Source organism: Notechis scutatus, chromosome 15, assembly GCF_049901735.1.
Source record: "Notechis scutatus isolate UNSWTSFEM ecotype Mainland chromosome 15, rNotScu1.2, whole genome shotgun sequence".
Classification (NCBI taxonomy): domain Eukaryota; kingdom Metazoa; phylum Chordata; class Lepidosauria; order Squamata; family Elapidae; genus Notechis; species Notechis scutatus.
The window spans coordinates 1,889,880-1,917,729 of record NC_142023.1 but is presented as its reverse complement, the minus strand read 5'-3'; the positions used below and the strand labels follow the sequence as shown (position 1 = coordinate 1,917,729).

The window sequence follows — 27,850 nt, the reverse complement described above, 5'->3', positions numbered from 1 at the left end:
GTTGGAGAAGTAGAGCTTTCACTTCTCATCCAAGACTCCTCATCCGTCCTTGCACTTCCTCTTTTTTTCTCTCTCTCTCTCATTCTTCACACAACTTTCACCGGGTGGGAGTTCCTGTTCCTTCCTGTTCCTTCCTGCCCGATGCCTCATGGAAAGTCAGCTTCTTCCTTTGATCCGGCAGCTTGGAAGGACCCAGGAGCTGTGAATCTGGAACCCTGGTCAGGTCAGCCAGGACTGCTGCTTTGCAAGCTCCTGCTCAGGTGGGTGGAATTGGTTTCCCGGGCAAAGCAGGAGCGTTTTCCCTGGGGTGTTGAGAAAGGAGAGCACCTCTGCTGACATGGGTTCTCTGGATGCCGAATGGGGGGTCCATTGGCCCCCTGAAGTAGGAATGGATGACATCTTTAGATCTCCGGGGAAGGTGGAAATCTTTCTGGTGGGAACAGCTCTCATAAGAGAACTTGGAGCATTGGTGGGAGAGGTTGGGAGTTCAGTTATTTGTGCCTGAATCTGCCATATCAGAATCTTTCCCAGACAGGTGAGTAAGCCATTGGAGCGCCTGTGGTGGATGTACCTTTCTCTTCTGTCCTGCCTTTGGAGGACAGAGGAGTGGGGATTAGGAGTGGAGAAACTGTGGAGATTAGCATTAGGAGCTGAAATCCTTGGCTGGAAGCTAAACATGCAAAGCATTTGGGGAGCGGGGCGGGGGTTGGAATGTCCTCTTGTTGGGGGTGATGGCAGGGAGGTCATAGGATTTCAAAACCGAAAGAACTCTCAGGCAAAAATATATGAAATAAAAGTTCTGCTGGATCAATGAAGCAAGAGCTAGGAAGGCCAAGCAGATTCCAGCAGATGGAAGGTGATGGAGCGATTGAGATGTCCCTGGTTGTCTATGAAGAGATTTTTTTTTTGGAGGGGGGAAGACCAGCAGAGCCCAACTGTTAAGCAGGAAAGTCCAAAGACAACCTGCTTCCTCCGCCTAATGGCCACAGACCTTCTCTGGGGCTTCTTCCTTGCCCCATGGGCGACTTTTTTCACTGAGATACGATCAGCCCGACTCCTTATTAGCATTTTTATCCATCTCAGAACTGAGTTATTTTGAAAACAATTCGGGTTGCCTTGCCTCCCTAGAGATCCAGCATTTGGGTTGTGATCATAGCCTCTTTTTTTTTTTTTACTAATTTATTGCTTCTTATTTATTGCTTTTTATTATTTTCATGATTGCTGACTGGCCTTGATCAAACTCCCATTTTTAAAAGGGTAATGTTACATCGAGGATGTTTGTTAACAATGGGGGGATCTGGCGAGTCCCTGAGCAGCATTTGGTTATGGCCAGGTAACGCATCTAATCAAATCATACATTGAAATAATTAGGAGACGCAGGGCTGAGCCTCGCTTGCCACAGACAGCTCCAGCACCATACTGGTTGCCTGTCAGACTGCTCTGATGACTTTTGAATCCCACCCACACTTGAGGCAAGCGTGCTGTTACATCTCTTCCTTATCTTGCATCTTCTGTGGTCCATCCCGCTTAAATCGCCTTTTGAGATCTTGCATTCTGAGAGTAGTTGATCCTCTCTCTTCCCCTCAGCCTTATTTTATAATGCTCCCCCATCCTGGCCCCCCATCTTGGCCCAGCTCTCTGCCCCCTTCCCAAATAACTCCTAGGGTCGTATCCTTCTGAAGGATCAGATGATGGGATGTATGTACAGAGGAGGCCCTGTGGGGGGGGGGGTCAGAGGAAGGGCCATATGGACCCAGGTATGGATGGAATGGACACGAGAGTTAGGAACATGAATGTAGATCAAAACATTTTCTCTTGTCTTTGTTTCTGTGCCTTAAGCAGCCTTGCTCCTTCCTGTCTTCTCTCTCTCTACACAGAAGGAGCGGGGTCGCGGGGAATGGGGGAGCTACCTTGAGCTGCTCTGCAATAGGGAAGGGGTTGGGACTGCACATTCTTAAGGCAGAAGTTAGCACCTTAAACCACTAGCCAGGATATCAGGAGCAAGAATAACTTGCTTATAAGAAAAAACCCCCAAAACCACATAGCTGGCACATGAAACTAGGACACTTTGCAAGATACCCGTGATCTGGGGTGAAACGCAGGTGACGCCACATTTAGCTACGTAGGGGGCTGAGATCCAAATAACCAATCAATATTATCTGTTATGCATGCATTATTAGGGGAAGGGCAAAGGGCTGAATGCAACCACCCCTTGACTACGAAAATTGCTGTAAGATTCTCATCAAGGCCCTTTGGTTAGCTTTTGAGCCGTGGTCCTTATCTTGGTACCAAAATAAAAGTATATTGTATCACACCTTGTGTCCGGTGTCTTATCGGCTTCGACACCAAGCAAGAGCCCAGTTTTAGGGATAACACTTCCCTACCACTAGAGACAGTCCAGTCCTCCCAAGTTTTGGGTGGTCTTCTGGAAAAAGAAGGTCCACTTCCCTATTTGCCTCTTTCTCAATTACTTTTCAGAATGATTTCAGGGCCTCTTTTCCATAAAGGCCACACAGGATATGGAGCAACACAAGAAGAAAATTTCAACAAAACAGCCTTTTCTGTTTGAAAATATAAATTGGAACGGTGCCCATGAAACGTAGAAATTCGGAAGCTGAACCTTTACGACATCAGCTTGTCTTGTGAATCAGTTCCTAGTCGTAAACATGAGGAAAGACTAAGTACAGTTTGAGAGGAGTGGGCTTAAAGCCAGCAAATAATCTTTATTTTTTTCCTGAGCTGGCTGAAGCAGAGCAGCCACTGGGGGAGTTTGGGTCAGGGGAAAAAACCATTTGACATATTTTGCCAAAAAATGGCAGGGACTTGTCCAGTTAAGTGCCCTGGAGTCAGAGCTGGCCTGGTGGCCTAAATATCAGGAAGCAGCAGCAAAATGCACCCTCCCTTTAAACATTATTTTTTCATTTTGTCAATTTTTTTCCTTGTGGACTCCTTATTGCTCTCTCAGCTTGGTTGTTTCCTTGTAGACCCAACTAGGCAACCTCATCAGTACAAAGTCTTCTCTTTGCTTAATTCCAATGGCACAGTTTAATTTTTTTTCCAAAGCACCAGAGGGCAAGGCAAGAAACAATGGATGGAAATTAAGCAAGGAGAGAAGCAACATGGTATTAAGGAGAAACTTCCTAAGAGTGAGGACATATGATTTCACTAGATATATTCTCTAGCTCTCAATGATTGAAGGAAGAGGCATATTTATGGACGTCCCATCCCAAACCACATCAGATTGCCTATGCTACTAATGGTGCATGGTGGTATACACTACAGCCAAAATTCTGGCCATCTGGCTGCAGTGTTTGAGAGGCCTGCTTTAAGAGACAGAGGGATGGAGCCAGGGGTGGGATGCTACTGGTTATCCCTGGCTCTGTAGAACCAGTAGCTCTGAAGAGCAGCAGACACCGAACCAGTTCTGTGTCTGCTGCTGTTTGACCCACCTGCCTGCCAGGGCTCTTACCTGTCTTTTATTTCCTGATTTTTCAACCTCAGCTGCTTCGCACGGCACAGCTGAGGTTGAAAAAGCAGGGGAAAAGTGGCTTTTCAAATGCTGTGCACCCATGTGCACAGCACTTTTCAGCTGTCTGGGAGGCACAGCTTAAGGTTTTTTACACGTGTGCGCAGCATGCAGTCACCGAACCAGTATTAACGCCGGTTGAATCCAGGGGTGGGATTCAAAAATTTTAACAACCGGTTCTGTGGGCATGGCTTAGGTGGTGGGCGTAGCTTGGTGGTCATGTGACTGGGTGGACATGGCTTGGTGGTCATGTTATTGTCTGGGTGTGGCCAACTCAATATCACTCACATTGAGGCACGCATCTCCTCGCCTGGCCTCTCATGACTGTGGGGATGCTGCAACAGTCGTAAGTGTGAAAAATGGCCATAAATCGCTTTTTTCAATGCCATTGTAACTTTGAATGGTCACTCCACACAAGCAAAGTACCAGCAAAGGAGGGGGGAAAACTCCAGACATTCCTGAGACAGGAAGTCTAGTCCTGCCAAGAATGTAATGAGGGTTAACAGAGAGGCAGTTTCTGTAAGCAACACCAGAATGTTACCTTCCTGCCTTCCTTACAGGATTAGGCCAGTAATTTCTTCTAACAACCAGTTCTCCGAGCTGCTTAGAATGGTAACAACTGGTTCTAGCGAATAGGTGCGAACCGGTAGAATCCAACCCCTGGATGGAGGGATTTCTTCAAAAGGAAAGTTGAGATTTAGGGACCAAATGTCTGTGAGACACAAAGGAATCACTTTCTTGGGTGATCACAATGCCAGTTACTCACTGAGAAAATGAGTCAGAGAAACTGTGAGGGAGAAATCGGGCTGAAGAAACCGGGACTTCCCTTCCCAACTCAGGGTGCAGGGTTCCTTTGTCTTCCTCATCTCAGTGACTCAGCCTGGAAAATGGGTGTACGAAGGAGTATTTTTGTCAGGCTGTGGAAACTTTCTTTACATCCAATTTCTATTCCCTCTGTTGGGGAGATTCATCTAATCTCCAATCAAAAATCAAGTGGCAGTCGTGACTAGGAAGGCCTTAGCACAGCTTCATGTTGTGCATCAGTTGTACCTCTTCCTAGACTGGGAATGTCTACTCAGTTCTAGACTGGACTACTGTAATGCATTCTACACGAGGCTGCTGTAGGAGATGAGCAGGCTAAGCCTGAGGGAGGAGTCAAACATGTCATCAGCCTCGAGTCCAATGATGGGATTCAATTTTTTTTACTACCGGTTCTGTGGGCGTGGCTTGGGACTCAATGGGAGGCGGAGAATAGATGGGGTTGGAGGGGCCAGTCAGAGGTGGTATTAGTCAATTCTCCCAACTACTCAAAATTTCTGCTACCGGTTCTCCAGAACCTGTCAGAACCTGCTGAATGCCACCTCTGCTCAAGTCCCTTTGCACCCACAAGGTATCTAAGTTCACCCTATCTTATTTACCACCAATTTGCTTTGTAATTCTTGTAGAGAGTTTAAGCTTGCAATAAAGCCTTACATTCTTTTAGACTGCCTGGATTTCCTGATTTTGACAGCTGCCCTGGAAGAATATCTGGAAACTTCAAGGGTCAAGTCAAAGTTTAACCTTCACAGCCCTTCTTCATAGCCGGGAACCACCTTAATTCCAGCAGAGAGAGAATACTATGGGTTCCATCTGTGAGATGCCTACAATTGATGGGTCCTAGAAGGTGAGCCATGTTCTCTGCCAAGTACCCATCTAATGGAACATTCTCCTAAAACGGAACAGAGCTCTGTTGTAATGACAAGGCAGTCTAGTTGTTTGATCATGATCAACTGAATCATGATGAACTTTATTGGAGTCTAGTCTTGCATTTATACACATTTTTAGTAATCCTCCAACATTGGTTAACTTTGGTTACTGCTTAACTTTCGTTACTGTTTAGCATAATAGTAATTAACACAATTAATTATCTCTAGTTAAAGTCTAACATATGTTTACTTCCTCTCTCTAATCCTCCTTCACATTAGTGAGTTTCTTTGCCTGAGTTGTAACTGCTTGTAAACATTCTTTATCTGAGGTTTGCCATCCAAGATAAGAACATTCCTGCAATTACAACTCTACAGAGCTCCATCCTGGTTAATGTTCAGGAGGTCCCTCAAAACATGGTTATGTCCCCAGGCTTAGAGGTCCTAGGGAAGCGATTACAATTTAGTGATTCTCCTATTGTTGGTGGTGCCTGGATATTCCTCTCTGTATTTGTGGTTTGTGTATTTTAATGTTTTAATGTTTTTAAATTTTAATAGCAAATCTCTATATTTTTTCAGTGACCGTGTTTAGTTAGAATAATTGCTTTTATATTAGAATAGAGCTGGAAGGGACCTTGGAGGTCTTCTAGTCCAGCCCCCTGCTCAAGCAGGAGAACCTAGACCATTTCAGATAAGTGACTGTCTACTCTAGTCTCTTCTTAAAAGCCCCCAGCGATGCAGCGCCCACAATTTCTGAAGGCAAACTGTTCCACTGGTTAATTGTCCTCACTCTTAGGAAGTTCCTCCTTAATTCTAAAATTCCTTAACTCCTTCATTAAAAACATTAGTTTTATTGGATTGTTGAATGCTCCTGGCCAGAGGGGCAGCTTTATAAATCTGAGAAATAAGTAGATCAGTTTACCAATCTTAGTTATACCTGTGCTAATGCCAAGAACAACACTGGTCACCTATGGCAGGATTTTTGGCTGTTCTATTTATTATATTAGATTATATTTATTATATAAGTCTAGAGATTAGATTATTGCAAACCAAAATTTGGTTATTCACAGGAAGTACAGCTGATGCCCTAACACACTCTGGATAAACAGCATGCATGCACAAACACACAAAGGGTGAGAGAGAGAGAGATGTAATGATGTCAGAGGCAACTTGGGGAAAGGAGGGAGGGAGGAAGGAAGGAAGGAAAGGAAAGAAGGAAAAGAGGGAGGAAAGAAGGAAGGAAAAGAGGGAGGAAGAAAGGGAAAGAAGGGATGGTAGGAGGGAAAGAAGGGATGGTAGGAGGGAAAGGAGGGAGAGAAAGAAGGAGAGTGGAAGGAAAGGACAGAAGAATGGAAGTGCTGGATTGCTTATTTCAAATTAAGAGTATTTTGTTAACAGACCATTTATGAGCATATGAGGAATGGTTGAAGGAAGGAAAAGAAGGAAGAAAGAGGAGACAGGGAGGGAGGGAAGGAGGGAGGGAGGGAGGAAGGAAAAACGAGTGTCAATGAAGAAGCTATAATTCTGCTAACGTCCCATTTGCTTCCCAATTGGAGATAGCTCCCTCCTGCATTTTCCGAGAAGATCCTGAATCCAGCCTCAGCTTTTCGGCCTCCACCATGTCAGATCCAGAGGATGAGGATGGTGAGACTTGTTGGAACAACCTGGAAAGTTTCCGTGTGAAGCTGATTTCGGTGGTCGACCCTTCCAGAATAACGCCGTACCTCCGGCAGTGCCGAGTCATCAACCACGATGACGAGGAGCAGGTCCTGAATGATCCCAGCCTGGTACTCCGGAAAAGGAAAACAGGTACCCGCTGATTTTCTGGATTTACAAGAAATCTGAGTTTACCATCTCAGGCAAGATGTCCCAAAGGTGCTTTTTTTCAGGAGGCAATTGGGCTTTCTGATTTTTCTTTGAAGATGTTTCACTTCTCATCCAGGAAGCTTCTTCAGCTCTCACAGGATAGTGGGGAATGGAAGGATTTATACTCCTTGCAGACAGCTGGTCATTTGCATCCTTTTAGAGGGTCGTTGAGGCCACTTGGAGGTTTATCTGTGTCCTCAGGGTCACCTGAGTGGTGCAAATGTTCCTGTAGTCTTCAGTTTTTCTCTCTGGAAATCCATTCCTACTCCCACCCCATTCTAAGGGTGTTCCTCCAAAATTGCATAGCTAAAAGTCTGTAGAGATTCTCCGTCCTCCAGGTCATGGTTGTCCCAAAGGTGCTTTTTTTTCAAGAGGCAACCGGACTTTCTTGTTTTTTTCTTTTGAAGACATTTCGCTTCAATAATTACCGAATTACCGAAGATGTAATTACCGAACCGGTAGTAACACCAGTTGAATCCCACCCCTGGTTTGTAGGAGTAGGAATGGACTTCCAGAGGAAAAAAATTGCAGACTACGGGAACCAGGAGCACCACTCAGGTGAGCCTAAGGACATAGATAAACCTCCAGGTGGCCTCAACAACCCTCTAAAAGGATGCAAATGACCAGCTGTCTGCAAGGAGTATAAATCCTTCCATTTCCCAGTATCCAGTGAGAACTGAAGAAGCTTCTTGAACAAGAAGCAAAATCTCTTCAAAGAAAAACCAGAAAGTCCACTTGCCTCTTGAAAAAAACACCTTTGGGACAACCAAGATCTGGATGACTGAGAATCTCCATAGACATCAAACAAGAAGCTCCCAGGATGGAGTTTTAGCTGACACCCTTTTTAAGAACCGGAAGCAAAAGGAGCGAGGCAATCTAATCTGACCTTCCATCCTTCTCTCTTCATGGGGAGAACCTGACAGGGACCAGAAAGTCTTCTGCCTCTTTTCCTTTTCATCCCGTCCCAAATTCTCCTCCTTAAAATTGACCTTGATCGCAATCCCCTTGGCTGAAACCTCTGGCCCATTCAGGAAGATTTCTTCCTGCCTTTGTATAGTTTCCTGAATATATGAAACCGTACATGAGAGCTGAATTGAGGGCTGAAACTTAAAGAGAGAATCTGGGCATAGTTTGTCTCTGTTCTGTGCTCAGCACAAAAGTGAAAGAGAAACTAACTTGCTTGCTTGCCTGCTGAACTAAAGAGAAACTGATGTCTGCTTCTGAGCTCCTGAGCTGCTGTTCTGCTCTGAACCTGTAACATGTCTGCTTCTATTTGAGTTTGCTCCATGTTGGAGAAATCCACAACTGGCATTGTAAAATTCACTTTATATGTTTATAAAGAAGTTAAATGAAGCATCAGCCATCTGTTTTTACTTTTCTGGCCCTGAATTTATGCTGCAATACTCTGAATAATATTAAAATGAGTCAAGCCAACATCAGAAAGTATTTTCTGTTTCGTGTTAAAATCATAAACTTCAGAGGGATGGCCTTGATGACGGATGCTTATCTTCGTTAACATCTGTTGCTAACATTGGAAGTTTCGATGGCTGCAAAACCCTTGACTCCTCCTTTGTTCTGATCATTTTGAGTTTTGCATTTCAAAATGCAGAATTGCAATTAGGAGAGCTTTTTTTATCAGGTTGGCAGAAAGTAATAGTTGGTAATTTCACACTTTACTAGAAATTTGAAATTGACCCAAGATAAAGTTGTACTTCGTATCTGATAGGCTTCAGCTATGGAGAAATCTGTTTCTTGAGAATTGAGTGTAGCATCAAATCTCCTGCTTGGGGAGGGGGTTGGACTAGATGACCTACAGGGACCCTTCTATCTGTATTCTATTTAATTTTTGTTATTGTTATTATTATTATTTGTTATTTATTTATAACTGGGCTTCAGAGAGCCGGTCTGGAGCTTCTTCGTTATCCTTAGGCATTTAAAGAAAGGCAAAAGATTAGAAATGCAGGAACGATTTGGACCAATGAATCCAACCACCGGACCAGTCCAGAAGTTGAGATTTGAAAGAGTTTGTGGTCTGTCCATCTTTGCAGGGCTGCTCCTAGATCTCCTCCAGAGGACGGGCAAAAAGGGCTTTGTGGCTTTCCTGGAGAGCCTGGAGTTGTACTACCCGCATCTCTACAAGAAAATAACCGGCAACGACCCCACCCGAGTCTTCTCCATGATAATAGGTAATAGTTTGCTCTGGTAGCTCTCTTGAGGTCTTCTGGTGACATCGTAGTTCCATCTTTGGTCAGCTGAAGTCAATGTCAAGGTTCGGATTGATGGACCCAATCTAGCAAGCACAAAGGAGATGATCTCTTCATGCAAAACTTCATTGAGTACATCATTTTGGCACAGAATGAAAGCAAAACCCACATAGTTCAAGTTCAGGTTCTTCCTCCCCCTATGAGACCAAGTCACATTGTCCAATGGAGTTTCTTGGTAATGTTATGGGAACATCTGGTAAAGTTCTGGCAAACACTGAAGTGTACTTGGTTCCCATCTTGATGCCTGGAACTTTCTATGTGCCCTTTCCCCCACCCCTGGAGTTTCTTGTCCAATGGAGTTTCTTGGTATTGTTATGGGAACGTCTGGTAAAGTTCTGGCAAACCCTGCCAAGTGTTCCTGGTTCCCATCTTGATGCCTGGAACTTTCTATGTGCCCTTTCCCCCACTTCTACATTGTCCAATAGAGTTTCTTGGTATTGTTATGGGAACGTCTGGTAAAGTTCTGGCAAACATTGCTGAAGTGTCCTTGGTTCCCATCTTGATGCCTGGAACTTTCTATGTGCCCTTTCCCCCCCCCCCTTCTACATTGTCCAATGGAGTTTCTTGGTATTGTTATGGGAACGTCTGGTAAAGTTCTGGCAAACCCTGCTGAAGTGTCCCTGGTTCCCATCTTGATGCCTGGAATTTTCTTACTTTATTTGTCCCTCCCTTATGGTGTGTTGGCAAGCTGAGAAATAATAATAGTTGCAATAGCAAAAATGTCTTTTGAAGCTCGACAGTCAAGACTTCAACAATGGGAGGCATCTGGCACTGAAGTACTGACACCGGGGAAACACCTTAGTGTTGCTTTCTGTCATGCTTTTCGGGTCCCGGCCTTGCTGGGTTGCTCTCCTCTGCAGACACGGCGGGAGAGTCCGGCCTGATGGAAGTGCTGATGAGCGAGGTCTCCAAGCTGCAGGCGGCCGTCCGAGAAGAGAGGCAGAAGGTCCAGGAGCTGAACATGACCCTCAGCACCAAGGAGGACACCATCAAGGAGATGAGGGTGAGGGACAGCGTCCTGCGCAAGTACCAGGAGCGGGCACACAAGGTGAAGGAGGAGAGGGATTCCCTCAGCAAGGAACTGATGCTGTGCCGAGAGGAGAACTACAAGCTGGCCATGAACTACGCCAAGCAGAGTGAGGAGAAGAATGTGGCCCTGATGAAGAACCGGGACCTACAGCTGGAGGTAGGACACTTTGTTGACATTCCTTGCTTCCTTTGGGGCAAGGGGAAACAGGACAGGACAGGGATGGGGTGCAGGGGTGGGCTTCAAAAATTTGAGCCATGGGTTCTCTGCCTGGTTGCTGGATGGGCGTGGCCATGGTGGGTGTGGCCTACTCAGCCTCCTGCACCACGGAGGTGGGGGGGGCGGAGTTCCCTCCCCGGGCTCCGGAGGCTCTCTGGAAGCTGGAAATGGGCCAATTAAACGGCCTTCCTGAACTTCTAGGAGGCCCGTTTTTCGCCCTCCCCGAGCCTCCATGCGCGCCCTGCACTTACCTGCATCCGAAATGGGCCCTGTGGGGACACCTAGGAGGGGAGGGGAGGGCGGGGCCGGCCAGGAGTGGGATTTGGGGGTTCTCCAAACTGCACAGAATCTTAGCTAGGGGCTCTCCCGAACCCCTGCAAACCCCCAGCAGCCCCATCCCTGATGGGGAGTTAGGATTGATGTGAATTTAAGCTGGGAATACCTGAATTCCGATAACCAACTCTTCCATGAGTTGGTATACACCATGACCTGTGTTTATATGACCCGTTTAGCCAGGCTGATTTAAAACCTGGCCCCACGTTTCCCCGAGTTTGGTTATTTTCACGTTGGGCTGTTCTTTGTGGTTTATCCTATCTTGGGTGGGGGGGGTCTACCCTCTTTTTGGCTCGGGTAGTATATGGGTCCTCAATGATAATGATAATTATTCTTCTTTTAAATGACCGTTGTCCTTTTATATAACAGAATAATTAAAGAAAGGATGGTGCCAATCAAATGTACAGGGCAAAATTTAACATTTTGGTGTTTTTTCCCCCAATTATTTTAAATAATTAAATCAAAGTGTTAAATAGTGCTGCAGCAAGTTGTCCCATGGGTGAGTTGGCCATGTCATCTTACAGCATGTTGGCTTGTAGTTGTGGTTGTCCCATTCTGATCTTAGGAACCCCACTTTGCAGGCTGTTTTGGGGGTTAACAGCAGGCCGCATGCCTTAAAACCCAACAAGCTCTGTGGAATCAAGGTGAAGACTTATCATGGTGGCCACATATGCAAATAAAATTGAGATAGGAGAGACTAAGGATTATGGTTTTGACAATGAACCTACAACATTTGACCAAATAATGCTAGGAGTAGATGAAAAAATGATAAAGGAAATATATAACTTCTTGTTCAGCTTAAAAATGGAAGAGGAACAGGTAAAGGAAACCACAATAGTACAGGCAAAGAACTTTGGATATACTATAGATTTAGATGAATGGCAAAAGCTTTGGGAAAGAAATTGTAAGTTGACAATGGCAACTACATATAAGGAAAATTTATATAAAATGTTCTATAGGTGGCATTTACCACCGGCAAAGATGTTTAAAAGTATGCCTGCCAAATGCTGGAAATATAAACAGACACCAGGGAGGTATTATCATATGGGGTGGACATGTGTAAAAACAAAGAAGTATTGGAGAAAAATACATACATGGTTGGAGAAAATGTTAAAAACAACACATAGATTACAAGCCAGAAATATTCTTACTAGGCATAATACCTGAAAATCCCTGATAAAGGGAATCTATATTTAATATTACATGCTTTAACAGCAGGAAGAATTGTTTATGCGCAGTACTGGAAAAATTAGGAGATGCCTACAGAAGATGTTGTAATTGAAAAAAAAAATTAGATGGTGCAGAAATGGACAGATTGACATTAAAAAGAAAAGAAAAAGAAGACACAGAGTATTTTTGAACGTGGGACTTGGTTGGACAGCAGAGGAAGAAATTAGGAGTGGGAAGAGTATTATTGTATAAAAATAAATTGACCCAGTCAATACACCATTCACTAAGCACTTATATATGTAATGTGAAAATATATAAATAAACTGTTAAAAAAAAAAAAGCAGGCCCCATGCAGGAATTGATCTCCTCTGGCCCCCTTGTATGATAATGTCCTCCCTTTCCTGCCCCCCTCCCCCCCAAGATCGATTGCCTTCGACACAGCCTGACCAAGGCTGAAGATCACTGCAGCCTGGAACGGAAGCACACACTAAACCTGAAGCAAGCCATGGAGCAGCGGCCCAGCCACGAGGCGGTGTGGGAAATCCAGCGGGAGAAGGACCTGTTGTTGGCCAAGAACAAGGAGCTGGAGAGCACGCTGCAGGTCTCTTTTGGCTCAGGAAGGCGGAGCGATCGGCAGAACGGGGTGGAAGGGGGGGGGTGTCTGCAAACATATGGGGCCCCTTGGACAAAACTGCAGATAAAAATGTATCGTCGGGATGCAGATTTTGATGGGAACTCTGCGGGAAAGTCTTAAGTTCTTGAACTTAAGTTTGACAGGTTTTGCAAAAAGGAGGGATTCACTGAAAAGGGATCTCAGCAAATAGGTTGGCTGTTTATCATTAATTTGCCCCCATTAGAGAGACTCATGGAATCAGCTTATAACAGCTTACCTGATTAAATATCCCAAAAATTCTGATCCCTTTTACTGGATAAGGAGCCACGGTGGCACAGTGGTTAGAGTGCAGTACTGCAGGCTACTATTGCTGACTTGCTAGCTGTCAGCAGTTTAGCAGATTGAAATCTCACCAGGCTCAAGGTTGACTCTGTCTTCCATCCTTTCGACGTGCGTAAAATGAGGACCCAGATTGTTGGGGGCAAGAGAGGCTGGCTCTGTAAACAGTTTAAGGAGGGCTTAAAGTGCTGTGAAGTGGTATATAAGCCTATATACCAATAGCAATAGCTATATAATAGCTATTGGCATTGCATCCAGTTTTGGTCATTGTCAGGCAACAGAACTTTTCCCATTCACTCAACTAGAATGAACTTCTGAAAATGTATCCAAACGTATCACAAAGGAATCCTTTATTGAGATGAGACAATTCCTGTAGGAGTTCAAAGCAGCGTCTGAGTTCCCTCAGGCATACAGGGATACATAAGGGAGTTTAGAACCCCATCCCTTATCTCGATGTGTATTTAGTAAAACAAAAGCCAGTATGTTAATTCCTCCCCACCCCTTTTGTAAGGAACTATCTTTTCACAGTTTCCCAGGACATACCAAATTTCCCCCCCACCCCCTTTTTAGAACAAACTATTCAAGAGATTCCCAAAGTACAATCTCACTGTGTAATTTTTATGATCTTCTCATCTCCTGGCTGTGCCTCTCAGAGGTGATAGGTTCTGGCCATCTGGCTTTTCTCCCTCCATCGTATCATGTGTGGGTTATACAAATTTGATATAAGATTAAATATATTCAGGTTACATCAAGAAAGGATTTCTTTATCAGCCTCCCCCCCCCCCTTTTCTTCTTCCACTGGAGAAATGACAGATACACAGATCTGACATCCATCATGATATAAGTGCTATTGCTAGTCCTTCCTTCCTTCCTTCCTTCCTTCCTTCCTTCCTTCCTTCCTTCCTTCCTTCCTATTCTGATCTTCCTTCCTTCCTTCCTTTCTTCCTTCCTTCCTTCCTTCCTTCCTTCCTTCCTTCCTTCCTTCCTATTCTGATCTTCCTTCCTTCCTTCCTTCCTTCCTTCCTTCCTTCCTTCCTTCCTTCCTAGTGCTAGTGTTAGTGTGCCTGTATGTATGCGCAAAGTAAAATTATGCATTTCCTGAACTTTTGATACACCAAGACCAAAAGCTTCACCATCCTTGATCATCCCACTCCCTGCAAGAGGCAGGAAAACCAGCTCATCCCTCCCAGCCAATATGTCCTCTCCCTAAGTGAAGGAGGAAGGCAGAGGTGGGAGAGAGGGAGTCAGCACAATAGCAATAGCGCTTAAACTTATATCCCGCTTCACAGTACTTTACAGCCCTCCCCAAGTATCAGCCTCTTGCCCCTAACAATCTGGGTCCTCATTTTACCCACCTCAGAAGGCTGGAAGGCTGAGTCAACTTTGAGCCTGGTGAGATTCGAACTGCCAAATTGCAGGCACCAGGCAGTTAGCAGAAGTAGACTGCAGTACTGCATTTTGACCACTGCGCCACTGCCACCATGGCTTGCAAAGGGTGGGGGAAAACGTGAAGGGGTGCCTATTTTGTGCCTTTCCTCTCTTCTAGGTCACCAAGAATGGCAGCTCCGAGAAGGACGGGGTCCCCCTTCAAGCTCTCGAGGCCGAGTGGAGGCGGGTGCTGAAGGAGCAGCAGGAGCTGGTGAACACCGCCTGCGATTTACGCCAAGCGCTCCAGAGAGCCGAAGACGGGCGGGATAAAGTAAGTGGCCAGGCCTGCCTACAAAGCCACAAGGTTACATCTTGGCAAGTCATGGAGGGGAAACTGGTCACCTCGGGAAGGCAGGAGGGAGATTGCTGTGGGCAGGAAGAGGCTCAAGGGAAACAACTGGAGGCAACAGGAAGAGTATGAAGACTTGACCAGGAGCCCCTGAAAAGCCTTTGAGAACTGTCATGGCTCCGTTGGAGCCTGGATCCAAGGAGGAGGACGAAATAGCGCCGGGGCCGACAGAGGAGGAGTAAGGGAGAGTAAGGGAAAGGTGGGGAATCTCCCTTGCACGATCCTCCTCCGTCATCCCGGCTCCGTCTCGTCTTCCTCCTCAGACCCAGGCTCCAACGGGGCCATGACAAGAACTTTGCAACTGCCTTCACTTCCCTCCAGGAGATTCCTCTGACGGCAGTTCTTAATCTGGAAGGAATGAAGGGATTCTTCCTTCTCTATACTGCAATTCTGAGGAGAATTATTAGTGTGTGGAAGCTAAGGATGGAATCCAAGGGGAATGAAATGAAAGTAAATCAGATCTGGAGTTGAGCCTGGTTTCACCCATGTCTTTGTCCTTTCCGATCGGACTGGACGTCATTCCCACAAGTGGACATAAAGGCCAGGCAAAGCTCTGGACTCTCTCTCCCCAAATGCTGTCCAAGGAGAGGAGTGACCGCCAACATGGGGGATAATGGTCTCCATGGCACTGATGAATATTTATATTTAATCTGCATTAAGTAAACCTTCCAACGCACTTTTTGTTTCCATGGGAAAGACAACCAGGTAATTTACAGTCTCAAATCAATGGAGACTAAATGTGCAAATCCTTGAAGTTTTCTTGGCAACTTTTTCAGAAGTGGTTTCACTTGTTTTCCTCTTCCTAGGGTGAGGGGGATTTACAGAAGATCTTTCTTTCTTTCTTTCTTTCTTTCTTTCTTTCTTTCTTTCTTTCTTTCTTTCTTTCTTTCTTTCTTTCTTTCTCTTTCTTTCTTTCTTTCTTTCTTTCTTTCTTTCTTTCTTTCTTTCTTTCTTTCTTTCTTTCTTTCTTTCTTTCTTTCTTTCTTTCTTTCTTTCTTTCTTTCTTCTTTCTTTCTTTCTTTCTTTCTTTCTTTCTTTCTTCCTTCCTTCCTTCCTTCCTTCCTTCCTTCCTTCCTTCCTTCCTTCCTTTCTTTCTTTCTTTCCTTCCTTCCTTCCTCCCTCCCTCCCTCCCTTCCTTCCTTCCTTCCTTCCTTCCTTTTTCTTTCTTTTTCTTCCGACCTGGGAATCCCAAAAATGGAACCGAGATCTCCCTCCTTTCATCAACAACCCACCACCACATTTTTCATCCACAGTATTAATACCCAACTCTCCAGGTTGCACATCTGATTCAAATACTGCCATGGGTTGCTTATTTTAGTTTTCCGGGCTGTGTGAACCACAATGGCTACACCACAGTCTGCCCTTCCGTGGCAGCTAATTTACAGGGGGTTTTTCACTCTCAAATCACTGGAAACTAAAAGTTCAAGTCCTTGTAGTTTTCTCGGCAACATCTTCTGCTTTAAGCCTACTTTAAAAATGAGTCCAATAAAGTGTTTTGTGATCTTGAAAAGGGCAGGCTCCTTTCCTGTTCATTAAAAGCAGATCCCACCCCACACAAACATATTTTCCCCAGAATATACAGAGACTTTCCGGGTCAAAATGAGCCCTTTCTACTTTTTCACCCTAAATTTTGGTATCTCCTCTCACTTCACAAGGTTGTATTCTTCTACTCAAGATCGAAATGGCCAAGGTCATTGGCTGGAGGCCATTCACCTGGACTCCAAGCTCGGAGCTTTGCTTTGAATCTGAAACTGCCTGAGCAGATAGATGGGTGATGTTTCAAGCAGAATCACTCTTGTTTCTTTTCTCAAAGGTTTTTAAAAGGACTGTGTAGGTGAATACGGGGAGTGGTGAGGTGGCCTAGAGGTGGAGCTCTCAACTCACAATCAAGAGGTTGTGAGTTTGATCCTAGGTAGAAGCAGATATTCTCTCTTTGGGCACGAGAATATACTTGCTGAACAAAACTCCGCATTGGTGACAGGAAAGGCATCTGGCCAGTAAACTGCTAGCTCCATTCAGTTGCCCAGACTCCACCCCGCAAGGGATTATAGGGTTGTTAAAAGAAGAAAATAGAGATTTGTAATTTTGTTTTTAAAAAATAAAATAAATAAATATGAAAAAAGAAAGAAAGAAAGAAGATGTTGACTTAGTTCATTCCTCTTCTCACTCAAAATCTAGCTAAGGAAACTCTGCTCTGCCTAAAAGATTGTCCCGTTGACTTATATTGTATTATTTTGCCAGCTTGTGGGAGAGAAGGAGCTGCTGGAACTGAGATGCACTTCCTTGCAAAATGATAATCAAATTTACCAAAATCGTATCAAGGCTATTTTAAAGCAGCTGGAAGAGGTGGCTGCTGAAAGAGATCAGGTAAGGATCTGTGATGACCCGTAGTCTCTCAAAATAACCCCAAACCCAAAACATATATTAAAGTCCGGTAAGGCCTTCAACTTAACTTCACTGTTTTATTAGGCACAGTTTAAAGTCACAAAAGTAAATAATGAGGCAAACAGAAAACCAAAACAAACCTCGTTGATGAGAGTTCCAAAGCAAGCCAAGATAACTAATCATAAACTCCAGGAAAATAACCGAGAAAAGTCCATGGGAAGAACACCAGCAAAGCTAAACCTCTTTCAAGGTGACCACTAAATTGACTCCTGCAAATTCTAACTGCGCAGTTGCAAACTTACATACATAGCTCCCACCTGCAAGCCACGAGGAGGATCATGGTAATCTCCTCTTGAGTAGACCTCGCTTTTCCCTGATCCTCTCCTCCCTGCGTGACCTAGGATGGATAGGGGATGGGCCTGGATCCTCCTCTGACTGCTCAGCAGGCCTCTGGCCTTCCCCAGCCTCCTCCGCCACCTCTGGAGTCACACTCCCACTCCCTGTTGGCTGTTCCTCCTCTTCCTCAGAGTCAGTCTCCACCAGGGGCATGACAGGATCACTCTACCTTTCCCCAACCTGGTTCCCTCCATTGGGCTGGATTTCAGTTCCCAGGATGCATCACCCTGTTTTCTCCTCTTCCAAGAAGGCTCCTAAAATCAGTGATTAGAAATGATTATGAAAGAATAGCATGGGTCTCAGCTTTTTAAGAGAAAGGGACTGCTCCATGTTTGTCAACCTTACAATGTCTCAGCGTGTGAGCTTCACGACCCAGAATCCCCCAGCCTGCGTGGCCATTGTTGAGAATTCTGGGAATCAAAATGCACACCGGAAAGTTGCCATGGTTGGGAAAATGCTGAGATCAATGGGAAACTCTGCCCCCTGTTGACTGAGTGTAGGTACTGAAACTGCAGAGCACTGCTTGGGAAAGGATTGTGAATGCTGCCCACTGGTGGCTGATTTCAATACTGCAGTTTCAAAGCAGAAGGGAGATAATTTATAGGGCTCTATGGAAAAGTTTTCCACCTACATCATTTTGGGGGAGGAAGCTCAACCCACATGCAGGCTGCAGATGTGCAGAACCCTTGTGGCTATTCCAAGCGGGGATGACACAGTTCTGGCCCTCTAGTTTGGAGGGGAGGAAATGGAGGAACCCCGCAGAGCAAGGATGGTCAACTGATTCTGCTATGGCAGGTGTTGTGACTCAGAGGTTTGAACCTGCTCTGTCAGAAGACATAGGCTCGAGTGATGAGGAAGATCTGGCATTAAGGTTTGAGCCTGCCTTGTTGAGTGACATAAATGGGAGTCAGGAGGAAGAGGACTTGGCTCTAAGATTTGAGCCTGCTTTGCTGGAAGTTTCGGAGTCGTCTTCCTCTCCAGAAACTTCCTCCCTGATTGTGCCTCAGATGTCGACAGATAATCTGGAGAACGTGCTGGAGTCCTTGGATGAAGATCAAACCGAAGAATGTTGGTTTGATGCAAGGAACAGACGTAAGCAGAAACATCAAGCACAAACTGGAAGGAGACGTCGAATCAGGGACTGAGGAAAGAGACTGACACGCCCCTCAGGGAATATAAGGAGGCGTGTTAGCTTTGAATCCCCGTTCGAGTCAAACTTGTTAATTTGTGTCTGCAGTTTGGACAAAGTGTCCTGTTTGCCGTTCGGCTCTGATTTATAGTTCTGCTCGTTATCAGAATTTGCAGACAGCTTCTGGGAAAACTGCCAACAACGAATTCAGCCAAAGGAAAGTTAACTCTGTTGTTCCTGATATTGTCTGTTCATGTTTTTTCCTTTGGACATTTGGACTCTCACCTCGTGGCCACAGGTGAGACAGAACAGGCAGGAGCGTCAAACTTGATTTCATCAAGGTTGTGTTTGACCTTGGAGGGCTGGGGTGAGCTTGGCCAGGCTGGGCATGGCCAGCATGATGTCACTCATGTTGGGGGCGCCTGTGGCGGCTCAAGCCCTCGGCCAGCAAAAACGGGCTCCTGTTTTCAGCTGCGACAGCCTCTGCCAGCGAAAATGGAACTCTTGAAGTCTGCCTGTGGCCCTCCCAAGGGTTCGTTTCCACTGGCAGAGGCACCGGGTCCTTTGTTGTTTTTGGGACTGCCCCGCAGGCCAGCTCTGGCTCCCAGAGTTTGAGGTTTGACCCCCCCGTGTTATGGGGGAAGATCTTGTCCCAGGAGAATACCCTGAAATGGGAAGATGCTTTGGGAGTTACCTAGAGGTCACTTAGATCCCAAGGGTGGCACCTCACCTGACGGGACCTGAGGTACCCCAACACACACAGGCTAAGCTAAAATGGGTTTGTGAGTCTTAAGTCGCAAGAGATTTAACCTGGAGAGATTCAACCTGGAAATAAGGAGAAACTTATTATAGGACAGGGAGAACAATCAACCCAGGGAACAGAAGTTGCCCTTCGAAGCTGTGGGAGTTTCGTCACTTGAGATTTTCAAGAAGAGATTGGATTCCCATCTGTCAGAAATGGTGTGGGGTCTCCTGGCTTGGGCAAGGGTTTGGATTAGATGACCTACAAGGTCCCTTCCAACTCCGATTATCTGTTGGTTCTGTTGGAAGAATTATCCTTCTGGGTTCAGTTCCAAGTGGGAAAAAAGACATTGGAAACAGCTGTTTGGAAAGATGGTTTAATGGTGGACAGGACCACATGGCTTGGAGCTCCAACGAAGGAAGGGCTGAGATGCTGAGAGTGCCCTGGGTTTTATACCCTCTGTTGGGATTTGAATTTGAGCTTGTGTTCTGATTGGTGGTCAGACTCCCCTTGGGCCATGCAGGGGCAACTCTGTAGGATGTCCTGAGTCCCAGGCTTGGTTGAGCCTTGCTGGGTGATGATGTAATGAAAGGGCTTTGGGCAATTTCTAAGGCTCTATCTGGAGTAGAACTTTGTTATGTAGAATATTCTGGCCCAGGAATTAATGGCCCACCCATTAACAAAGGTGGGGGTGAGCTTCTGCTTCTGAGGTAAGTTTCTGCTTCTGAGTTTCTACTCTTTTTAGGGGAAATATCCTTCCTTTTTAATACTTCCCAGGATATTTCATTTTTCTAGGAGAGGGGTGGGTGCTAACTTCCTACAGTTCAGCAACTGGTGAGAACCATTTCATGGCAAATGTGGGGATAGAAAGACATTACAGAGGGTGGTGAGCACAGCACAAAACATTGTGGGCTGCTCCCTGATACCACTAGATGACCCCATTGGGACTCGCTGCCTTAGAAGAGTGAGGGAAATCCTCAGGGACGACTCACACCCCGGTCAGCCCTCCTTCACTCTCCTGCCATCGGGTAGGTAAGCATAGCCAGCACACCAACAGGCTGAAGGACAGTTTCTACCCGTGGGCTGTCAGACTCGTGAACGGAAAATAACTTCATGTCAACATAGTAGGATAGACTTGCAGGGATGGCACATTGTGCAACAAGGTCACATGGTGCAATAAGATTGGGACTGGGCTAGGGACTTCTGTCCTCACTGTGAGTTGTATTGGGGGGGTTGTGCACGAAGGGAGGCTCAGCCAATCTCATTGTACACGTGTTGGACAATAAAGGTAATAATAATCCGTCCCATCTGGTCTGAGCTACTGGTGGGCTTTTCTAGCAGCTGTCTTTGTCTGCCTCCCTGATGGGATTGTTGCAGGCTCTTCTGACCCAGGAGGAATGCCACAAGCAATATTCCCAAGGCCTGAGAGAGAAAGACAGCTACCGGAAGCAGATCCGGGAATTCGGGGAGCGTTGTGACGAACTGCAGCTTCAGCTCTTCCAGAAAGAGGGACGGCTGCTGAGTGCCAAAACCCGGCTGAAATGGCTGTGCCGCGATCCCTCCACCATGGTAGGTTGTTAGGAAAAGGGCCATCGGGAAAGGAGCCGGGGTGGTGCAGTGGTTAGAATGCAGCATTGCAGGCAAAGTCTGCCCACAGCCAGGAGTTCGATCCTGACTGGCTCAAGGTTGACTCAGCCTTCCGTCCTTCCAAGGTGGGTAAAATGAGGACCGAGATTATTGAGGGAAAAAGAGGCTGACTCTGTAAACTGCTTAGAGAGGGCTAAGAAGCACTGTGAAGCGGTATATAAATCTAAGGGCTATTGTCCTTCCTTCCTTCCTTCCTTCCTTCCTTCCTTCCCTTCCCTTCCCTTCCCTTCCCTTCCCTTCCCTTCCCTTCCCCTTCCTTCCCTGTGGTTAGAATGCAGGATTGCAGGATTGCTCATTGCTCACGATTGACTCAGCCTTCCGTCCTTTTGAGGTCGGTAAAATGAGGACCCAGATTGTTGTGGGCAATGTGCTGACTCTCTTAGAAAGGACTGTAAAGCACTGTGAAGCAGTATATAAGTCTAAATGCTATGGCCATTATTATAGCCGATTGGATGTGCATTAGGAGCCGTGGTGGCGCAGTGGTTAGAATGTAGTATTGCAGGCTAACTCTGCCCCCTGCCAGCAGTTCGATCCTGACCAGCTCAAGGTTGACTCAGCCTTCTATCCTTTCGAGGAGAGTCAAATAGGATCCAGATTGTTGGGGAAAATCAATAATCTAAGCGCTATTGCTATTCATATGCATGTTCATTCCTGGCCAGTTATGAGGGATGGGATGTGAGAGATGACATGTCCCTTGCTGGCTCCTGCCATGGAAAAACTACCAAACACTTTGCTGGGAGTTGGGCAGCAGGCAGGAATAATAAATATGTAGTATTATAATAAACCTTAATTGAGGATAAGTAAAAAAACTGGTCGAATGTGTGGCTGTCAGGCTACAGAACTTTTCCCATTCACTCAAGTAGAATGAACTTCTCAAAACGTATCAAAAAGGAATCCTTTACTGAGACGAGACAATTCCTGTAGGAGTTCAAAGCAGCGTCTGAGGTCCCTCAGGCATACAGGGATACGGAAGGGAGTTTAGAACCCCTCCCCTCATCTCGATGTGCATTTAGTGAAACAAAAGCCAGTATGTTAATTCCTCCCCACTCCTTTTGTAAGGAACAATCTTTTTCACAGTTTCCCAGGGCATACCTAATTTTCCCCCACCCCCTTTTTAGAACAAACTTTTCCAGAGATTCCCAGGATACATCTCACTGTGGAATTTTTATGATCTTCTCATCTCCTGGCTGTGCCTCTCAGAGGTGATAAGTTCTGGCCATCTGGCTTTTCTCCTTCCATTGTATCATGTGTGGGTTATACAAATTCGATATAAGATTAAATATATTCAGGTTACATCAAGAAAGGATTCCTTTATCAGCCTCCCCTCCCCCTTTTCTTCCTCCACTGAAGAAATGACAGATACACGGATCTGACAGTGGCCTTCCTCCTGCAGTCTCTTCCATCTGTCTCTCCTTTATAAATGATTGCTCAAGCTCTGATTATCTTAGGATTCCTTCAGTCTTCTTGTTTTAAACTGTCTGCTCCCTTGAGTGTTATTCAAAGTCAAAATGATGCACCCAAGCACCTATGTATTTAATTAGCAGAACAGCTTGCCTTCAGAAGTTGTAGGTGGGCCACCCCTGGAGGTTTTCAAGAAGAGACTGAATGGAAGAGCCATTTATCTGGAATGGTAGAAGGTCTCTTGCTAGAGCAGGAGATTGGGCTAGCCGCTAGAAGACCTCCAAGGTCCCTCCCAGCCCTACTTTTCTATGTTGTAAGAATCAATCAGAGCAATTAAATATTATATATTTTTTCTGGGCAACTGGGGTATAGGTAAGTCTTTCAGTGCTTAAGCTGTTTTTAACATCTTGCCAATTAACATCGTTTTGTTCCAGACTTCAGATCTTGAAGAAAACTCATCCCGCAGCTCTCAAGAGGTGAGTTAGGAGTTTCTGCTTCCTTATCTTTACTATTCCGTAGTGGCGCAGTGGCTAGAATGCAGTAGAGCCAGCTAACTCTGCCGACTGCCAGCAGTTCAGCAGTTCGATCCTGACCGGCTCCAGGTTGACTCAGCCTTCCGTCCTTCCAAGGTGGATAAAATGAGGACCCAGATTGTTGAGGGGCAAGAGGCTGGCTCTGTAAACCGCTTAGAGAGGGCTGCAAAATCACCGTGAAGTGGTATATAAGCCTAAGTCCTATTGCTATTGCTATTCTTGCCCCCATTTGAGTAGAGCTGCAGATTCGTGCACCCTCAGGCTCTGCTATTACTATCTGGGGCAGCACATGGGAGAAGAAGGGGAAACTGAAAAGTGTCCAAGCCCTATTTGCTTATATTGCAGGAACTGCATTCACACAGCATACTACAACTGTTTGTTGACTTCATCTTTTGTGCGTTTGCTCAATACACTACACCAAATCATATACAGTATTAAGCAAAAAGGCTGGGTTTCTGCTTACTTCAACTTTAAGAGCTACAAACCAGCTGCATTGCAGTTGAACCAGAAAAAAAACACCAAGCATCAGGAATTCACTATATTTTTGAAATGATGAGATAAAATTTCCATCTCTTCTGCATTAATTGGGTGGATTTAGTTTAAAGTTCTGTGGCATGACATCTCCTTAAAATGCAGGTTTATTTCAAAATTATTACAGGAAACATCATTTGTTTTTGCATTTCCTAAACAAAAAAAAATATTCCTTCAAAAATAGAATATGTTCTCATTTTCCACCCCTCTCTCCCTTTCTTGCCCAAAGCTGACTCCCCATGGAAATCCAGACGAAGATAGGAAAGGCACCAAACCAAGTATGTTTATCTGTGACTAGCTATTCTCTCTATCTCTCTCTTCCTCCCTCCCTCCCTCTTCCTTCTTCCTTCCTTTTCTCCTGCTCTGCAATTCAACCACAAGGAGGATTTTGATCCTGGAAGTCCTACCAATTGATCAGGAAAGGTTACCATGATCTACCCCCCGCCTTCATTTACACCAGTGAATTGTCAGCCAAGCTTGTTTGGGGCATAAGTTTAGCCCTATTTCAGAACCCATGTCCAGAAATGGGCTAACTGCCCATTCAGACACTTGGGGCACATTCTAATATCCTTTATTCCACAAGACCGTTTTGTCTGGTCTTACTGTATCGGTTCCCTCCCCAACACTTTTGAACCAGACTTGTATGCAAGGGGAGCATTTGCAGACCTCTTAAGTGTGTTTACGTGGCCAGTTTTCAGACTTTATTATCATCCTTACCACTCCCTTATTTGCGGAAATTCAAAATTCACCGTACTTGAAGAGTCAAACCTTGAACACACTTTCCACACGGAAAAGTCTTGCAGTTTTCACCTTCTCTTGAGCTGCCGAGAGCTTCCTGATTCTGTAACTTTATACTATTCAATTCTCCTTCCTGCTTTCCTCCTCCAGGAAGGAGCCCAGTGGATGGGGACCTGCCAGAGAAAGGACATCGGCGAATGAAGGACAGTTTTGAGCATTATCGGAGGTAAATCTCCCTCGGCACTGGATCCCTGGGACAGATTCATTCTGATACAATCAAGATCAAGGGAGGCACTAATATCACTTTATAAAGCCTTAGTAAGGCCAATCAAATCAAATCAAAACAAATCTTTATTACAGTTGTGGATACAGATAATTACAGGTAGTCCTTGACTTATAATGGTCCATTTAATGACCATTCAAAGTGACTTACGACCATTTCTCACACTTAGCGACCGTTGCAACATCCCTATGGGCATGTGATCAAAACTCAGGGGCTTGGCAACTCATATTTATGGCCGTTGCAGTGTCCTGGGGTCATGTAACCTAACCGTTGTGATACTAACATAACAGGTGTAGTGATTCACTTAACAATGGTGGCCAGAAAGGTCATAAAATGGGGCAAAATGGACTTAACAAATGTTTCACTTAGCAACAAAAATTTGTGCTCAATTATGGTCATGGGTCGAGGACTACCTATAGTAAGTAACTTTATACTAACATTAGTAATAGCAATTAGAAAATTAGCAATGTGCAGGAGCATAAAAGATGGAATAGGACAGAAATCACTCTTGAGTAATGGATCTGAGGCTCTTTAAGATGTGGTGATGCCACTGTTACCCCCTGACGGAATTTAAGCACTGTTGCACAGAACCTGGCAACATGACACTGTTCTGACCCAGCCTTAGCAAAACCAATAAACAGACTCCTGCTTCCGAAAAACCCCTTTTTATTTAGCTACTGTGAATTCATGGCATTCACACAGAAAAGTCCAGGCAATAATCCTTCCAAGAGTTAACTGAAGTACAGAACTTATCAGTTCCTGGGATAGTTGCCAGGCTGGGAGCTTCCAGCCACAAAGCTGTAAATTAAACTCACTCAAGCAGTCTCTGAGAATAGAAACCACATGAGCAGGTTGTCTTCTACGATACCACTCCCCTTTTTCTTCTATTTATTCCCCAGCCAGGGAGGGGCATTCAGTGTCCACGTGTGCCTTTCTTCCCAAGTCAGAACCTGGTCCTCAGTTCTCCTCTCCTGACAGCTCTGTGCATGTGCACATCTGGAACAAGCCCCAGCTGTTCTTCTTCCCCACTCCGACTCCAAAGGCAACTGGGAAATGTTGGAGGGCCCTGGCTCTTTCTCTGCTTCCAACACAGAGCATCCTTCAGAGCCTTCCCCAGACTCCAGGACTGGCCCAAATTCCTCCCCAACCTCCTCCATGTCCGAGTCTGCCACCAGCTCCGCTGGCAGTTGGTGAGCCACAACAGACATGTTATAACAGGATTAGCTCCTGCAAGCAGCAGGGAAGGGTAGAATCGTCCTGGGCTGTTGTTGTTCATTGTTTAATGACCCCGTAATCCCTTATGGATTGGAGTCGGGGCAACTGAACGGAGCTGAGTGTTTACTAGCCAGATGCCCTTCCTGTCACCAATGCAGTTTTTGCAGCAGATATATTTTCATTGTGCCCAGAGAGAAATATCTGCCTGTACCTAGAATCAAATTCACAGCCTCCTAATTGTGAGGCGAGAGCTCCACCTCTAGGCCACTGCACCACTCCATTGTCCTGGGAGCCTTGGGCATTTATACAGTAATGGTGAGATGAGTCTCATACAGAGGTCTCTGTAGTACAGGCACAGGGGAAGTACTTGCTCTGTTGTTTCTGTGCGTCCAGAGTCACAAGGCTTTTGCCTCTCTGGGGAAGGAGTCTTCCTGGATGCTGATCCAGCCTTCAAGCATCCCCGAGGGGAGGGGGAACATCTTGTCAAAGACCCTCCAAGACACAGAGATTTCAAGGTTAGTTAAGGGTGCCATGGGAGAGGCAGAACACCTGTTGGGACCATCCGTTATTTTGAAGACAGAAGAAAAAAAAATTATTACCCAAACCAGCATTTTGTGTGCCGCTCCTGAGAGAAACCATGGCAGTTTAGCAAGCTGCAGAGACTTCAAAAACGTGCTGAATTTTGCATTGTGAGGGCAGATTGCAAGACGCAAAGATGCTGCTCCTGCTTGCAGCCTCCAAACATCCATGATCCTTTGAGGATGAGGCGGGTGGGGGGTAGCTATGGTGGTTGGCATGAGAACAGAAGGCTGAGCTTCATTTCAATGGCCAGTCACTGGAGAAGCTGAACTTCCAGGCATAGCCTCCTCTTTCAAGGCCAGGTAAACGCCACAAACTGGCAAGAGCTGCCAGAGGTCATCTATATGTTTTTAGTCAGATGGAGGCAGCATTCGTGTTTCTTCCTCTAAACCTATGTGGAATCTCCTTGCAGAAAGAGAGCTCTACGACGGGTGCAAGAGAGCCGCTATCATGAAGCTTATTGGGAACATTCCTCAGGAAGCGACAACACAGACACTGAAGACGCCTGACCTCATCTGCTACCTGGAGGGAGAAGTGGAGAACCGGCTGATCTCCAAGCCGTCCTCTTCTCATTCGCAAGCAATGTGGACAGCGGGAGGGCTAAATAAGTGAATTATTTTGCTGAGACCACCTGGATGTACACCTCTATCCAGCTGACCAAATGATGCTGTCCAGATTCCTTGCCACCATCTGAAGGACTTGAGGATCTGGAGCAGGTTTCGATTCCAGCCAAAGACAACCCAGTGGCTGTGGGGTTTAGCTGCTGCTATCCTTTCTCCGATCTGGATTTCAGATTCTAGATGTTCTGCTTATATATTAGTTGTTGTTTCTTTTTTCTTTTGCTTCCTGGTGCATTTCTGTGGTAACCACCCAAAGTCACACTGGCTGAATTTGTCAGCTTTAATTCCAGGTAGTTCTCCACTTCCGATCGGTGCCTTAGCGACAACCCAGTTTCAAAGTTGCAGCCTCTTTAATACTACCAGGTGTTTCCCCTACCACTGTGGCAAAGAACTCTGCAGCATACACACCATCTGTCTCCCTCCATTTTCCAACCCACCCTTCGAATCCCCTAAGGGTTTGGGCCTTCTTCTCACCTGCTGAGTCCCACACCCTTCTCCTCCTCAAGCCCATCACCGATCACACCTTTTCCTGTCCCTAACCCACTGAGCCGTGAGCCGTTCTGAACCGGGCCATGGAAGCAGTGATTTACTTAACTGTGTGCAAGAAAGGTCATAAAATAGGGCAAAACTCAAGTAACAAATGTCCAATGTAGACTCCTTGTTTTCTTCTGCTAAGTCTCACATGTGATCAGTATCTTTGTTTGGTCACTTGCTTCCAGGCATATCAAATATACTGAATGTACTATCATTTGTTTCTGTACCCTATAAAAAGACTTGGTTCCTCCTTAAATGCTTTTTGTTTTGCCTGAATTATTTCCAGATTCATATTTTTGGG

At 45.6% G+C, this 27,850-nt stretch overlaps 2 protein-coding genes across 5 annotated transcripts in view; one reads left to right on the top strand and one right to left on the bottom strand.

Moving 5' to 3' along the window:
* Positions 1–27,850, bottom strand: part of LOC148129439 (uncharacterized) — a 102,322-nt gene that overhangs the window by 71,293 nt on the left and 3,179 nt on the right. The window lies entirely within an intron of this gene.
* Positions 53–27,805, top strand: CARD9 (caspase recruitment domain family member 9). 4 transcript variants are annotated; one of them, XM_087944014.1, is made up of 14 exons: positions 53–260; positions 5,010–5,189; positions 6,279–6,341; positions 6,793–7,017; positions 9,123–9,260; positions 10,199–10,524; positions 12,509–12,688; positions 14,586–14,738; positions 17,058–17,183; positions 20,846–21,037; positions 22,951–22,992; positions 23,810–23,858; positions 24,469–24,544; positions 26,808–27,805. In XM_087944014.1, the coding sequence occupies exons 3-14, from the start codon at positions 6,323–6,325 to the stop codon at positions 26,902–26,904; spliced, it is 1,623 nt and encodes a 540-aa protein (XP_087800140.1). In that variant the 5' UTR covers positions 53–260; positions 5,010–5,189; positions 6,279–6,322; the 3' UTR covers positions 26,905–27,805. The 4 variants fall into 4 exon arrangements, with proteins under 4 accessions (XP_087800140.1, XP_087800142.1, XP_026545680.2 ...); XM_087944016.1 differs by lacking the exon at positions 5,010–5,189 and having other exon boundaries at positions 83–260; positions 6,765–7,017; XM_087944015.1 differs by lacking the exon at positions 6,279–6,341 and having other exon boundaries at positions 86–223; positions 6,765–7,017.

What these genes read in the sequence shown, in the direction of transcription:
- CARD9 (XM_087944014.1), top strand. An exon ending in CATCCCGCAGCTCTCAAGAG is followed by an intron (nt 22,993 to 23,809) that starts GTGAGTTAGGAG and finishes TCTTGCCCAAAG; the next exon opens with CTGACTCCCCATGGAAATCC. An exon ending in AGTTTTGAGCATTATCGGAG is followed by an intron (nt 24,545 to 26,807) that starts GTAAATCTCCCT and finishes ATCTCCTTGCAG; the next exon opens with AAAGAGAGCTCTACGACGGG.